Below are 14496 nucleotides of genomic sequence, written 5' to 3'. Positions count from 1 at the left end.
GAAACATTTTTGGTTGTCACAACTTGGGGTTGGGGTCACTTCTGGCCAGTGAAGGATGGAGGCCAGGGATGCTGCTAAATACCCTACAATACACAGGACAGTCCGACAATGAAGAATTATCTAACCCAAAATGTCAACAGTGTCAAAGTTGAGAAATTCTGGTGTAGAAGACAGAAAGTTTGTAGTAGAAAGAGTATAGAGTTTGAAGTCTAGGATCTAACACAAGCCCCCACATTTATCAACCATGTGAGTCTAAGAAAAGTCACTTTGCTGAGTTTATTTCCATAACCATGAAAAATGTGGGCAGGTTGTGGGGCTTATGACTCAGTAGGCCTCTGTAAGTAGCAGCCTCCTTTCCTTCATTTGTACCTCAGGGTTCTTGGGACAAGAAAGAATAAAAACCAACACAGACAAGGAAGGTACTAGAAGGTCGAAACAGACTGGACTTCTGGGCCAAGATAAGATGTACAAGTTAGTACTAACCACCAAGTTGCCAATAACCATGACCATCATGAAGACGATGAGGCACATGGCCTGGCCTGCCACCTCCATGCAGTCCCACATGGTCTCGATCCACTCCCCGCACAACACTCGGAAGACAATGAGGAAGGAATGAAAAAAGTCATGCATGTGCCACCGAGGGAGTTCGCAGTCCTGGTTGATCTTGCAGACACACTCTTTGTAGCTCTTTCCAAAGAGCTGCATCCCCACCACAGCAAAGATGAAGACAATAATGGCCAGCACCAGGGTCAGGTTGCCCAGGGCACCAACTGAATTTCCAATAATCTTAATCAGCATGTTCAGGGTGGGCCAGGATTTGGCCAATTTGAAGACCCGGAGCTAAGGGGAAAAAAAAACAACAAACAAAAACCAAGTGATACTCCATCCATTTCTTACCACATGGCTAACGTAAAAGCACATGTCATTGATAAGATCAGCTTACACTTACTGAGCACCCTTGGGAAATTCCCAGGACTTTCTAACAGTCTTGGACTAAACTGGGAGAAGCTGAGGCACAAATAAGGGAAAACCGATTAATTTTACAGTAAGTGAAAGATTTAGAAGTAGGAACCACAAATACTGGCTTTAGTCCCTGAGCCAATCTACTTTTTAAAAAAGCCATACATGAACATGCCTTTTTCCTATTAATTTTCCCTCAATTTCTCAAGGGACATATCAAGGAAAACATGATACGTAGTGAACTAAAAGATTAGTAAGGTAAGGACAGTGACAATAAATTATCTGTCCCCTTAAAAAAAGCATTAAAAACTTCTAAATAGCTGTTTTGCTTGCCAATAAATAATTAATGGATGATATGAAACTTTGTGATATGTTTGGAATAATTTGGAAGGAAAGCACAACTCCCGAGAAGGGGCGGTTCCACATATGTCAAACATCTTCTGAGGAGGGACTATACAGGGTGGGGCCAAAGTAGGTTTACAATTGTTTGTACGGAAAATAATACAATAAATAATAAATAATAATACAAGAATACACTGTGCTTCATGTACTCACAACTGTAAACCTACTTTGCCCCACCCTGTGTTGATACCAATTCAGAGGACGGAACTTTGGTATGTCAATCATGAAATTTCGATATTCTATATTCATTCATGTGACCAGATTACAAGGTCTTGGCTAACAGCCTGAGAATGCATAGAGACTATGAATGGAATGATAGTAATGAGGTTATCATCAGTCATAAGTTAACAACTCAAAGATAATGTAACAGGAATTCTAATAGAAGCAACAGCATTGATTTGAACATTTTTATTTTATTTTATTGAAAACTTTAGTCTTATCTGAGGGTTCAAGATTTACCTGGTGTTGCTCTGTGTATATCTGGGTCAGTCATATTTTCCCCTCTTGACTGGCTTCTAATTTATTAAGAATATTAGTGCTAAGGCTTCTATCTTTTAATCCTGCTTCTCATTTTGTAGATAATGAGAACTGTTCTCAAAAAATCTATTATGAAAAAAAAAAAGTCTACTGTGGGCTGGATCCTAACCAAAGACTAGTAAGCAGAGGTTCCAGAAACTTGGCAGATGTTAAGTTTGTGAGTTGGACTGAATGAGATCTCTATTTTACAAGTATTTCTACTCTATTCCAATTCTCTTACTTAGATATGCTGACGATCCTGATGAAAAAAAAAACACCTTAAATTCTTTTAGCTGCAAGTGCACAGGTATCTTCCCAATAGGGCGAGAGAAACCTAAGCCAGTTCTGATGCTCTGTCTGAGTGGGATCCACGAAGCTTCTCAAGGGACTTGTCAGCACATCACACTTATGCTTATGCTCACGGGAAACTATTCTGAAGATACTGTTCACTATGCTTTCAGAGTCACTTTAGTAATTACACATTAACTTCTTCAAATACACTAATTTTAAAAATCCTTCTTAGTTAATGATATGGAAAACAAAGCCAATGTTCAACAGCTAATCTCAATGTATATATTTTAAAGATTATTTTATTTTCATTTTCTGGAAGGAGTTACCAAAATAGAAGCAACGAGGAAAGCCATCTTTGAATAAGGAGGAATTCTTGCCATTTCAGAGAGATGTTCGGATAAAGAAATGGGTCCACAAGCAAATCCAAATAGGATCTCAGACTAGTCCTCGGGAGCCCTCCTTCATTTTTTACATTAACCATTACCTTAGGAGGAACTTCCTAAAATTGACATCTGTTTGTTGACTGATTATAAAAACTAACCTCTACATTAGGTGGTTAGCAGGACAATTTGCAAGGTTTTATTAGCTAAGCCAATAAATAGCCAACTGGAATTGGGAGCAGAATATAGCTAAGGATTTTTAAAAATCGAATTAACTTATGCAAAACTCCTTCTAGTATTTGCAAGACAGGAAATGTAAAAAGAAACTGGAGAAGTGTGGAATACCAATCGGAAAGATCGCAGCACCGAAAGCCCCTCCACATCTGCTAGACTCAGTTCCATTAAACTGAGGGAGACAATAAATCCATCAAAAATGTTCCAGCCTTCTTGGAAATAATAGTAGGGATCCATGGCTATGAGCTTCAGAAACATTTCCGCTGTGAAAATTCCAGTGAAAACCTGAAGGGGGAACGCATGGGTTAAGAAAAAGAAATAACAGGACAATGGCTTTATCACCAAATTTGAATATAATATAACCAAGAAGCCTCAAGAACCAGCCTTGGTTAAATTCTGCATCTGAGGAATCAATATCTGGATGTCCCATGACCACGCCACATGATGCAGGAAAGTCTTATTTTTATTTTTACTTTTTTTTTTCTTTTTTTTAATATTTTTTTATTGATTTTTTACAGAGAGGAAGGGAGAGAGAGAGAGAGTTAGAAACATCGATGAGAGAGAAACATCGATCAGCTGCCTCCTGCACATCTCCTACTGGGGATGTGCCCGCAACCCAAGTACATGCCCTTGACCGGAATCGAACCTGGGACCTTTCAGTCCGCAGGCCGACGCTCTATCCACTGAGCCAAACCGGTTTCGGCTTTATTTTTACTTTTTAATATATTTTTATTGATTTCAGAGAGAGGAAGGGAGAGGGATAGAGAGATGGAAAAATCAATGAGAAAGAAACATTGATCGGCTGCCTCCTGCACACCCCCTACTGGAGATTGATTCCACAACCGGGGCATGTGCCCTGATCGGGAATTGAACCAGTGACCACCTCTTGGCTCATGGGTCAATGCTCAACCACTGAACAACACCGGCTTTCTTTCTTTCTTTCTTTCATTCAAATATTTTTTATTCACTGATTTTTAGAGAGAGGAAGGGAGAGAGACTGAGAGAGACTAGACATTAATTTTGTTGTTCCACTTATTTATGCATTCATTGGTTGCTTCTTGTATGTGCCCTGATGGGGGATGGAACCCATAACCTTGGTGTATCTGGACAATGCTCTAACCAACTGAGCTACCTGGCCAGGGCCTTATTTTCCTCTTGAATGAAGTACTCAGCCCTAACGTTTACATCTTTGTTTCTAGAACCACCCAAATCACATGATTTAAATGTAGCTGAAAAATGATTCTAAGCAATGAGAATACCACACAGGTGACTGCTTCTAAAGGGTCAGCAGTCATTTGAGTATGCATGCTTGGGATGTTTGCCTAAATAAATAAATAAATAAATAAATAAATAACTCGTCCTATTTAATAAAAGGCTAATATGACGCGTACTGACCACTAGGGGGCAGATGCTCAATGCAGGAGCTGCCCCCTGGTGGTCAGTGTGCTCCCACCGCGGGAGGGTTGCTCAGCCAGAAGCCGGGCTCATGGCTGGCGAGTGCAGTGGCAGTGGTGGGAGCCTCTCCTGTCTCCGTGGCAGCGCTAAGGATGTCCGACTGCTGTCAGGGGTGGGTCTAAGCCATCAGTTGGACATCGTTGAGGGTTCTCAGACTGCGAGAGGGTGCAGGCCGGGCTGAGGGACTCTCCTTCCCCTGAGTGCACAAATTTCATGCACTGGGCCTCTAGTTGTTTTATAATTATATTAGGAAAATACAGCATTATTTCTGATTTGATATTATGTTTTATCAAACTTAAACATATGCTACAGGGTTTCTTGTTTTAAATAGTAAAGCAACAGAACATTGATAAAAGTGTACAAAATACAGGAAAAAAATCCATAGTCTCATCACCTTGTATACACTATCCATTTTATGTATCCCCTTTCTGCTTTTTTCAAATGTGGACACACTTCGACAAGGTTGTAGAATCGCTGTTACCTGTCTCCCACTCCTCTGCCTGACAGAGCACCTTGTGCGGCCCAATGCCCTCTGTGTCCCACGGCCTTAGTCACATGACAGGCAGCAGGGAAGTACAATGCCATGAACAAACCAGTTCCCTCGCTCCAAGCTGACCACCTGACATCAGACTCTTACTAAACATTTTGTTTTTAGAGGTGAAGACTTTAAATGCAATAGATTTAAAACTGAAAATAAATTAGTACTTATAACCACTTGGTTACCAAATTTACACATGAAAGAGTTTAAGAAAAATGTTAAAGAAAAGGTCTGAGGAGAGGATTAAAAATAGTGAAAAATACTTAAGATTACAGATATTGTGAAAATATACTGAAATGATGTATAAAAATGTAAAACCCCTAGAATGACTTGAAGGATAAATATCAAAATAGATTAAGTGGGCTACCAGTTTTTGGGGCCCATATACTTTTCTGTGGTTTCCCATTTTTCTACATTGCAGATGCAGTGTTCTAAAATGGAAAGAAAATATGCCCTGAAGAGATCCACTTAAGCAAAATCAAAGTTCATAGGGCAAGCTAAGTATCTACAGATAAAACATCCTGCCAAGTGAGGCCAGGGAAAGTCAGGGCAGCTAGTCAACTCCGGACATACACTTTACCCTTAGTGCAAACCCATCAAAGGTTTCTCTACACAGACATGCTCGTCTGCTTGGTGCACCCCAGGTAGAGGCTGCATTTGCTGTCCCACTGGTTCCTGGGGAACACACAGGAAGTGCCCAGTAATAAGCACTGGCTGGCTGACTACGGGGTATCTGTATGTGGGAACGAGGTCCCTATGAGAAAATCAACAGTGGCACAGTCCTGTGGTGCTGCCTTCCAATGGGGTGAATCGCCCCCAGACGCCTGGTGCGAATGTCTAGGACAGAGGCCAGCAACCCTGTTGTTTCAACACACAGTGTGCTGCCATCATTTGGGGTTTGGGTGAAAACAAATTTGCAACCATTGGCTGTATGAAGAAATGACTTTTTTTTTTTAAACAGAAGAGTAGATTTATGGTTATCCCTACGATGTCAATCTTATTTGCTCTGAGATATGCTTCTTGAAGCAGATAAAGAAGAATAAACTAGTAAGCAATGAATCAACAACTGTATATAAATGTCCCTCTCGTGAATGTCATCAAATATTCATCTAGGAATTTATGTCCTAGTGCAGCAGTTCTCCAGGTGTAGTCGAGGGTACCTGGGGTCCCTAAGACCTTTTCAGAGGACATGAGGTCCTCCCTTTTGCAACTGTATGAGGCCAGATTTCTTTCTTATGCTTCAGCCAAAACAATATTTCACAAAGGACTGAATACACAAGCAGATAGGAGAATCTAACTATCTCCTATTAAACCAGACATGAAAGATATTTGCAAAAAATGTCAAACAATGCCTTTTTTCCTTAGAAAATATAACTTTATCCCGTAAAATAAGTTATTCATGTAATTACATAATGGGTACATTATTGTGATTTTAAATAAATATTTAATATTCTCAATTGGCTTTAATTTTAAATATGGTAAATATCAACAAATATAACTATCAGAAATGAAAGCTTTTCAGCTCTTTTAAGTATAAAGGGGTCCTAAGACCAAAAAAAGATTGAGAACTGCTGTTCTACTAGAATGTCCTGAATTCAGAGTTGGCATATCTTTCTAGTTGGAGCAAACCCCAGACTTGTGAAAAGTATTCAAAAAGAGGTATGCATAAGCGGCTACAAGGACACAGATGAAAGAAAAATTAAAATATAAAAACAATTCCTTCTGGTTGAAAATCTAGCTAAGCTGTGGTTAAGCTGTAGTCAAGAAATGATAACATGTATTTGGTAAAGAAGGGCAATAACTTTTTCCTTTTTTTGCTTAGAATCTCAGAAAGTAAACTTACATGTCAGGTTAAGCTTTCGCCCTTCCTTCCATATTCCCAACCCCTCAAATGGCTCAGTCCTAAATCCCTTGGGTGGGCGTCCCCAGGAGGGAGGCCGGTGCCAGGTGCTGGGGCCTAAGCAGAGCATCTGTGCACGGGAGTAGCCTGGCGTGGGCGGTCAGAGCCTGTGCAGGCCAAAGAGGGGGTCCACCTTGGGGGGCAGCCCAATACAAGCTGACTGGGATGAGGATGGCTGCCCAGCACAGGGTATCAGAGTGTAAGCAGGATGCAGAGCTTTCATGCAGGGGAAGCTTGGAGTGGGTGAAGCGGGGGGATCCAGGTAGGGGGAGGCCCAATGTGAGGCGTTCAAGTCTAAGTGGGGTGAGGGAAACAAGAATGTGTGGGGTGGCCTGCAGGTGTCAGAGCCTAAGAAGTGTGAGGAGGGGTCCACTTGGAGGACACCGGTGAGGGAGCCTGAACAGTGTGAGGCAACAGTGGCTTCTGACCAAGTAAGTTAACATGTTAAAGACAATGGCAACCAGGTTTCTTTTTGTTAGATAAGGAGCTACAAACATAGGAAGGAGAAAACCAGAATGAATCCTGCAGGGCTGGGTTGGAACTGGAAGTGACAGCATGAACTCACGGTTTTCAGCATGTACAGGTAGCTTAAGAGCAGCAGCTAGCCCTGCCCTGAGAGGGCCAAGGCCTGCATATTGCTCCAATAGATCCTCACTTCTAAATATCATTTTCTACTAACCCAGGGCTCCTTGGGAAATGGCTGATTCCAGGCCCGAGGCAGGAAAAAGGTAAAATTATCTTGGAAAATCTAGTGGTACCAGAAAACAAGGAAGTAATGAGGACACGATGAAAGGACCCAGAAGCCATCCTGAAGGGACTCCCATTGGCCCAATCTGGAATGGTGTAAACATCGAAGTAAATGACAGTTCTAACTCACTGGATAACACTGAAAACCATGAGTCCATACTGATATAATTAAGTAAAGGAGTGAATCAGAAATTTAATGAAGAACAGAAAATTCAGATAGTTTTAAAGTACCTTCATCACAAATAGTTATCTATACTTATAAAAGGGTAATATGCTAATTAGACCCAGTCGACCGGCCATCTTCCAGACGTCTGACTTCCTTCCGGACAAAGCCATGGTGGTGGGGGCTGAGGCAGAGGCAGTTAGGGGCCATCAGGTCAGCAGGGGAGGGCAGTTGGGGGCGAGATCAGGCTGGCAGGGGGTTAGAGGCAATCAGGCTGGCAGGAGAGGGCAGTTGGGGGCAACCAGGCTGGCAGAGGAGGGAATTTGGGAGCGAGATCAGGCCAGCAGGGGAGGGCCATTGGGGGTGAGATCAGGCCTGCAGGGGAGGGCAGTTGGGGGCAACCAGGCCTGCAGGGGAGGGCAGTTAGGGGTGATCAGGCAGGTAGAGGCAGTTAGGGGCGATCAGGCCGACAGAGGAGAGCAGTTTAGGGATGAGATCAGGCAGGCAGGCAGAGGGGTTAGGGGCAATCAGGCAGGCAGGCAGGTGAGCGGTTAGGAGCCAGCAGTCCCAGATTGCAAGAGGGATGTCCAATTGGAAAGGGTGGAGGCTGGGCTGAACCCCCACCTTCCCACCCCCTCCCCCCCACAGGAATTTTGTGCACCGGGCCCCTAGTTAATTATAAATGGTAAAGAGTAACTTTACAGGGGAGAAGCCTGGCAAGCACCTCCTCAACCAAGTCACCATCACCAGTAATGACACAAATGAAAAGTGTGTGCCACCGGGCAGGTGCAATGAGAGGACAGCCTCACTTGTGTGATATTCCTGCCAAAAGCATAGCTTGAGCCTAATCATGAGGAAGCATCAGACAAACCCAAACTGAGTGAATTCTACAAACTATCTGGCCTGTAGTCTTCAGAAGTGTCATGGTCATGACAGTGGAAGGAAGACTGAGGCACTCGCCCAGGCTGAAGAAGATGAAAGAGAGGACAACTAAATGCAATCTGTAACTCTGAAACGGAATCCTGTGTTATAAAGGATATTACTGGGGCCCATGGGAAAAACTTGAAGGGGCCTGAGAATTAAATGGCTGCAATGAATCCATGTTAATTTCCTGACTCTGACGTTAAATTAAGGTTCTGTGGGAGAATGCACTTGTCCATAAAAAACACACACTAAAGTATTCGGGGGTGAAAGGCTGTGTCAGCAACTTACTCTCAAAAAAAAAAAGAAAAAAAGTGTATATTATACTTGAAACTTCCAGTATGACTGTTTAAAAAACCACCTTATAAACCTACTGTTGTGTTCAATTGGTTGCAAAAAGGGCAAGAAGAAAATCATGAAAAACAATACAGAAGTTGTGTAAGTCACATAGCTGCCCTGGGCTTCAACTTCCTTTAGAAACACAGGGGTTGGATTGAATTATCTGTAAGGTTCCTTCTATTATTAGATGTTTCTTGTGGGGAGGGCAGAAGAGGCAGGGATTACAGATTTACAGAAGACAGTTCTCATCTTCCCTCAGAAACACCTCTCTGCAGCTCTACAGACAGACGCACCCAACCACTGTCCTGGCTGTGGGAAAAGCCTCTCATTCCAACAAGACGACAAGGGTGTGCTCACATCGGGTTAGTCTCACCTTTTCTTATCCTCTTTTTCTCAGGTTTCTATCAAAGACTTTGCCCAAATCGCCAAGCCTTTGAAAGTTCTCCTATTGAGTTACACTAATACAGTTCCTAAGATTTATAGAGTACTTTTCATGATTCCAAAAACTTTGGAATCCACCCACTGATGGATGACATGGTATTAGCCTCATTTTATAGATCTGCAACATTTCTGGACAGAAATTAATGGCTTATTTAAGGTTAAACGGCATCAAACAGGAATCAAAACCCAAACCGTCTGACTTCTAACTCTGTGTTCTTTCTGCCAAACTCAGCACGTGTGTTAATTGGCAGGAAAGTACATTTTTGAGCTCATGTTATTATTCAGAAAACACTCATAATGCAAGTTTCCCCGAGGTCCAGCACATATCCAACTGCCTCATCTGGCATCTTCACTCTGAATAAACAGACATCTCATTCTGAATACATCCAAATAGAATTCTTGATTTAAAACTCCAAACCTGTTCCTTCCTCAGTCGTGACATTTCCCCTGCAGTAACTACCCCCCTAAATCTAGGCACTATTCTTCATTTCTTTCCCGTCGCCCTCACATGTAACCCATCAGCCAGTCCAAAGCATCCTGGCCACGCACTACTCGCCATCCCCATTGCTAATTGTACCCCTACTTTCCCCCTGGAAACCCCACCCCACCCAGTGCTTGCTTATTGCAGAACCTGGTTGTGGTTGGTGTGCCTCATGGAGTCCCTAAATATTACGACCTTCTCTCATATCCTCTTTCTTCACCAGTGGTTCTGGGCAAGGTCTTCTGAATGCTCACAAATGGAATTTAGGTGTGGCCCTACATCTCTTTAGATTTTTAAGAAAGGGAAAAACCATGGTATTTGCTGGTTTGAGGGCCATTCTGCTGGAAGTAGGTGAAAAGGTCTCTCAGACTCCCTTGGAAATTGAGAACCTGTTCCGTAAATACTTTGAGAGAAAAAATGCTATAAGGAAAACAGCAGCAACAGCACCACCACCAACAAAATCCATCAAGTCATATTTCTTATTACTTAACTCATGGCTAATACAATAAAACTTATATCTATAGAATATTGTTGGTTGACTCAAAATTCTGCTTGATGGCCAGCTAGTTATACAGCAAGCTTACTTGAGGCACCTTTCAGAGCCAATGAGCACATTTCCTGGACATAGTTCAAGACTATGGGTATTTCAGCCCTGGCTAGTTTCCTCAGTGGTTAGAGCGTTGGCCCTCGGACAAGTCAATTCCCTGTCAAGGGCATGTACCTCAGTTGCAGGTTTAATCCCCGGCCCTGGTCGGGGCATGAGTGGGAGGCAATCAACCCATGTTAGAAACATCTAACACATCAGTGTTTCTCTTCTCCGTCCCTACCCCCACATACCACCTCCCCCTCTCACTTCCACTCTCTCTAAAACTCAATGGAAAAAATATCCTCACTCCTCAGGTGAGGATTAAAAAAAAAAAAAGACTATGGGTATTTCATCAGGCTGCATATGAGTTCACATCAAGCAGTGAGCTAACCTAGACATGGAAACTGGACAGACCACAGAATCATCTTGGGTGTGTACCAGGGAACTCAATGGGCAGGATCGCTCTTGCCACATGTGTTTTCAGAATCAGAACTCAACACGATGTTATAACGCTTTAATAGTGCATTAGGACTTAAGGCGGAAACGTGTGTGTGTGTGTGTGTGTGTGTGTGAGACAGAGACAGGCAGAGAAAGAGATAGAGAGTGAGACAGAGGTGATGGGAGGGAGGGAAGGATAGGGAGAGGGAGGGTGAGAAGTTGGCGGACAGGAAGGGTGAGGAAGGCAGGAACGGAGGAGAAAAAAACATATACCAGGCAGAGATTATGCTCAAATTAAACGGTAACAACTAGATTAGACATGCCTATGGTGCGACTCCTAAAGAATAAAGAGGCCCGGATGACCTAGAGGATTCTTCCCAACTAATTCCTTACTATCTATAAAATTCAACCAACTCCTGATTTTTGCACCAAAGAAGTAAAACAGATAATCCCCAAATCACTACTTGACCTCAGAATCCGTTGTGTAATCTGTTTTTTAAAAGTGTATATTATCTTCTAATTAATATCATAAATGACATATAAGACTTAAGCTAACATTAAGATAAACTTGGCACAGATCAACGAATGGAAACTAGATGACAGCCCGGAAGTTGGACTGGAGGGGAAACCAGCGGAGTTAAAAATGTCCCCGAGACCGTCCCCATCTGGGTGTGAGTATGACCGTGCAGGCCAATTTACAGCTACACTGAATGCACTACAGAGCTCCCCGACTGTGTGGTGGTTGTCACTGTGTGGAGGGTGAGAGGCAAAGGGATCTGCTGGACCGATGCAGGAACCAATGTGAGAAGCAGAACGAGGAGAACCCGGAAGTCCCTGGCTCGGGCTCCTGAAGCCCGTGCCAGGCCTCCCATTCCGTCACCACAGCTGGCTTTCAGCCAGCAGCTCCCAGCGGGCGGGCGGGCGTCTTCTCGATTCTGCAGGAGGAGGAAGCAGCCCAGGGGTCACAACAGGGAGCAGAAGCGGCTGGGGCGCGCGGCATATGTGGGAGCACTTGCCTTCCAATGAACTACTACTTTCTCTTCAACCAAACCCCTGCTTTCAGTATCAGAAAAACACGTCCTACAGGCAGCACATGTTCAGATCGCAAAACCGGGAGATGGCGCTCTGTCTTACCAGATTCCCCACAGACAAGACATGTTCGAATTGTGGGGTCATAGGATGGTGCTCCATCGCCATGAACAGTGTATTCAGGACGATGCAGATGGTGATGGCCAAGTCCACAAAAGGGTCCATAACGATCAAGTTCACAATCTCTTTCAGTTTTATCCAGTAGGGGTGACACTCCCAGATGAGGAACGTATTGGCGAATTTATACCAGCATGGCGGGCACTTCCTCTGGGACTCTTCCAGCTCTGCAGGGAGTAAAAAGAACAAAGGTGGCCCTCAATCCCAGTGTGGGGACAAAGGAGACGGCTGCAGATCCTCACGGGGCATCATCGCCGTGATCACGTGAGGACAAAGTGCAGACTCTCCCTTGTGTCCCTCCCTTTCCTTCTCAAAGGGAGAGAGGAGGCAGGATCAGTACCAGGTCACTTCCCTGTTAATAATGATGATCTAGTTACAAACAAAATTCAACCCATCTGTTTTGGGAGCACGCAGAGCAGTCAGGAGCTTAGCCTCTGGAATCTCAACTGGCTTCAACACTTAACTGTGGGAACTTGAGCGAGTGATTTCAATTTCCTGTGAGACTTAAACGAGCTAAATTAAAGTGCCTCAGAAGACCCTAGAACAGTGGTTCTCAACCTTCCTAATGCCGCGACCCTTTAATACAGTTCCTTATGTTGTGGTGACCCCCAATTTCATTGTTGCAAATTGAACATAATTAAAGCATAGTGATAAATCACAAAAACAATATGTAAAAATATGTGTTTTCTGATGGTCTTAGGTGACCCCTGTGAAAGGGTCGTTCAACCCCCAAAGGGGTCGCGACCCACAGGTTGAGAACCGCTGCCCTAGAACAATGATTTTCATCTCATGGTACACATAAGCCAATGACTAAAATTCTGCGGTACACCAAATTACATATATTTTTCTGATCTGACCAAAAAAAAGAGGTATAATTTTGATTCATTCACACTGGACAGTTATCATTGTGTTGGCTGTTGTCATTTTTTAATTTGACAATCTAAGGGAAAAGAGGTCAGTACCCCTGATTAAATAGTTAGATATTGCATGTTTTAAAAACTCCTGCGGTGCACCAGTGTGCTTTGGCACACCAGGTGAGAACAGCTGCCCTAGCACATACTAAGTGCTGCTGAAATATTTGCTATTGTTATTATCTTTATAGCAGGATCGGCATCATCAACCACGCCACCAAGTGTTCGTATGTTCCAAAGAAGTATAAGTCAGTGAGTTTACAATTCATACTTCAGTAAGAAATGTTAAGTTACATTCCTTTTCCCTTTTCTCCCTTCCTTCCCCTTTCTCATCTCTCCTCGTCCTTCCTCATCCTCTCTTACCCTTTTCCACTTTCATCCTTTCCTTTTTGCTTCATCTTCTTCCCCTCTCCTTCCCTTGGTCTCTTTCTTCTTTCCTTTTTCTTCCTCTCCTTCTTTTGTCTTATCCCTCTCTTTCTGTTTGTCTCTTTTAGAAACAGAACCCGTTTTCTTCCAAACATGATTTTATGTAAGCCCCAATATGTAAAATACATAAACCAGGAATTGCTCTAGTTGAGACAGGAAGAGGAGCTTGGAGCCAGTCCAACTGACTTATTCCTTTCCTGAGGGACTTCCCTAATCCTAGGACTCTGATAAACACAGACTGAAAATCACTGAACTAGGTGATCTCTAAGGTCGTTTATAAAGCAAAGACCAAAAAGGATGCTTGGACCCTAAAGGCAGAGAGCCATTCAGCTGGCAGCCACAACCACCTGGGCACAAGGCCCTACAGAACAAAGCTCTCCCCAAATTGAGTGTGAAATATAATAGCTAGGATTCCGAAAGTCCAAGGATCTTGATCCTGGAGAATGTTAGGAGATGTAACTTTGCAAACCTGTCAGCATGATAATCCTTAGAGGCACGGTATTGGTTCTAGAGGGTTGGCTATAATGGCACCCCACGTCCCCCCCACCCCCACACACCCCTGTCCAATTCTTCTGACAAAACCAAATCATTCATGGAATAAGGGAAAGTTTCCCAACATTTCACCACCACCAAGATGGAAACCTTCAATTAGTCTACTTTCCCTTTTCCAACCAGTTGGATGGTGCCCGCGGTGATGGCTTTATTTTAGATGGGGTGCTTTGCTGGGTTTCTGATTGGCTCCCTGGTTGCTAAGAAAATGGTTGCCTTGGTTTTTCAGATTTAAGGGCCACAGTAAGCGCCACGTGGGAGTCTGCGTGGGAAAGGAAGTCTGTGAAGGAAATTTGCTTTGGCTTCTTCCTCATAGAACTCCCTCCGTTCCCAAGGTAAATTTAGTTTTCTTCCCCCCCTCCTAAAAGCAAGAAAATGAAAAGGTTCTCTTATTTCCATAAATTCTTGTAGTACATATTTGGAAATCTGGTTCCGTTTCTTTTTTTACCTCCTCCCATCTCCAAATGTCTGCTGCTCACCAGCACAGCACGCACGTGGAGGTTGAAGCAGCTACTGTTCACATCTCTGACAGTTGACACAATTGTAATGTTTTATAACGAACTAGAGGCCTGGTGCACGAAATTCGTGCACGAGTGGGGTCCCTACGCCTGG

The 14496-nt window shown here is 43.4% G+C and overlaps 1 protein-coding gene across 1 annotated transcript in view; it reads right to left on the bottom strand.

Annotated features, from left to right (window-relative positions):
* SCN8A (sodium voltage-gated channel alpha subunit 8) overlaps positions 1-14496 on the bottom strand; it is a 188573-nt gene that overhangs the window by 29760 nt on the left and 144317 nt on the right. Inside the window, exons 14-16 of the mRNA XM_059682931.1 lie at positions 11927-12165; positions 2895-3068; positions 484-840 (exon numbers count right to left, since the gene is read on the bottom strand). Coding sequence (XP_059538914.1) covers positions 484-840; positions 2895-3068; positions 11927-12165 — 770 coding nt within the window. The remainder of the gene's footprint in view (positions 1-483; positions 841-2894; positions 3069-11926; positions 12166-14496) is intronic.

This window comes from Myotis daubentonii, chromosome 2 (assembly GCF_963259705.1).
Source record: "Myotis daubentonii chromosome 2, mMyoDau2.1, whole genome shotgun sequence".
NCBI classification, from domain to species: Eukaryota; Metazoa; Chordata; class Mammalia; order Chiroptera; family Vespertilionidae; genus Myotis; species Myotis daubentonii.
The sequence above is the reverse complement of the archived record's forward strand: the minus strand, read 5'-3'. Positions and strand labels throughout refer to the sequence as shown.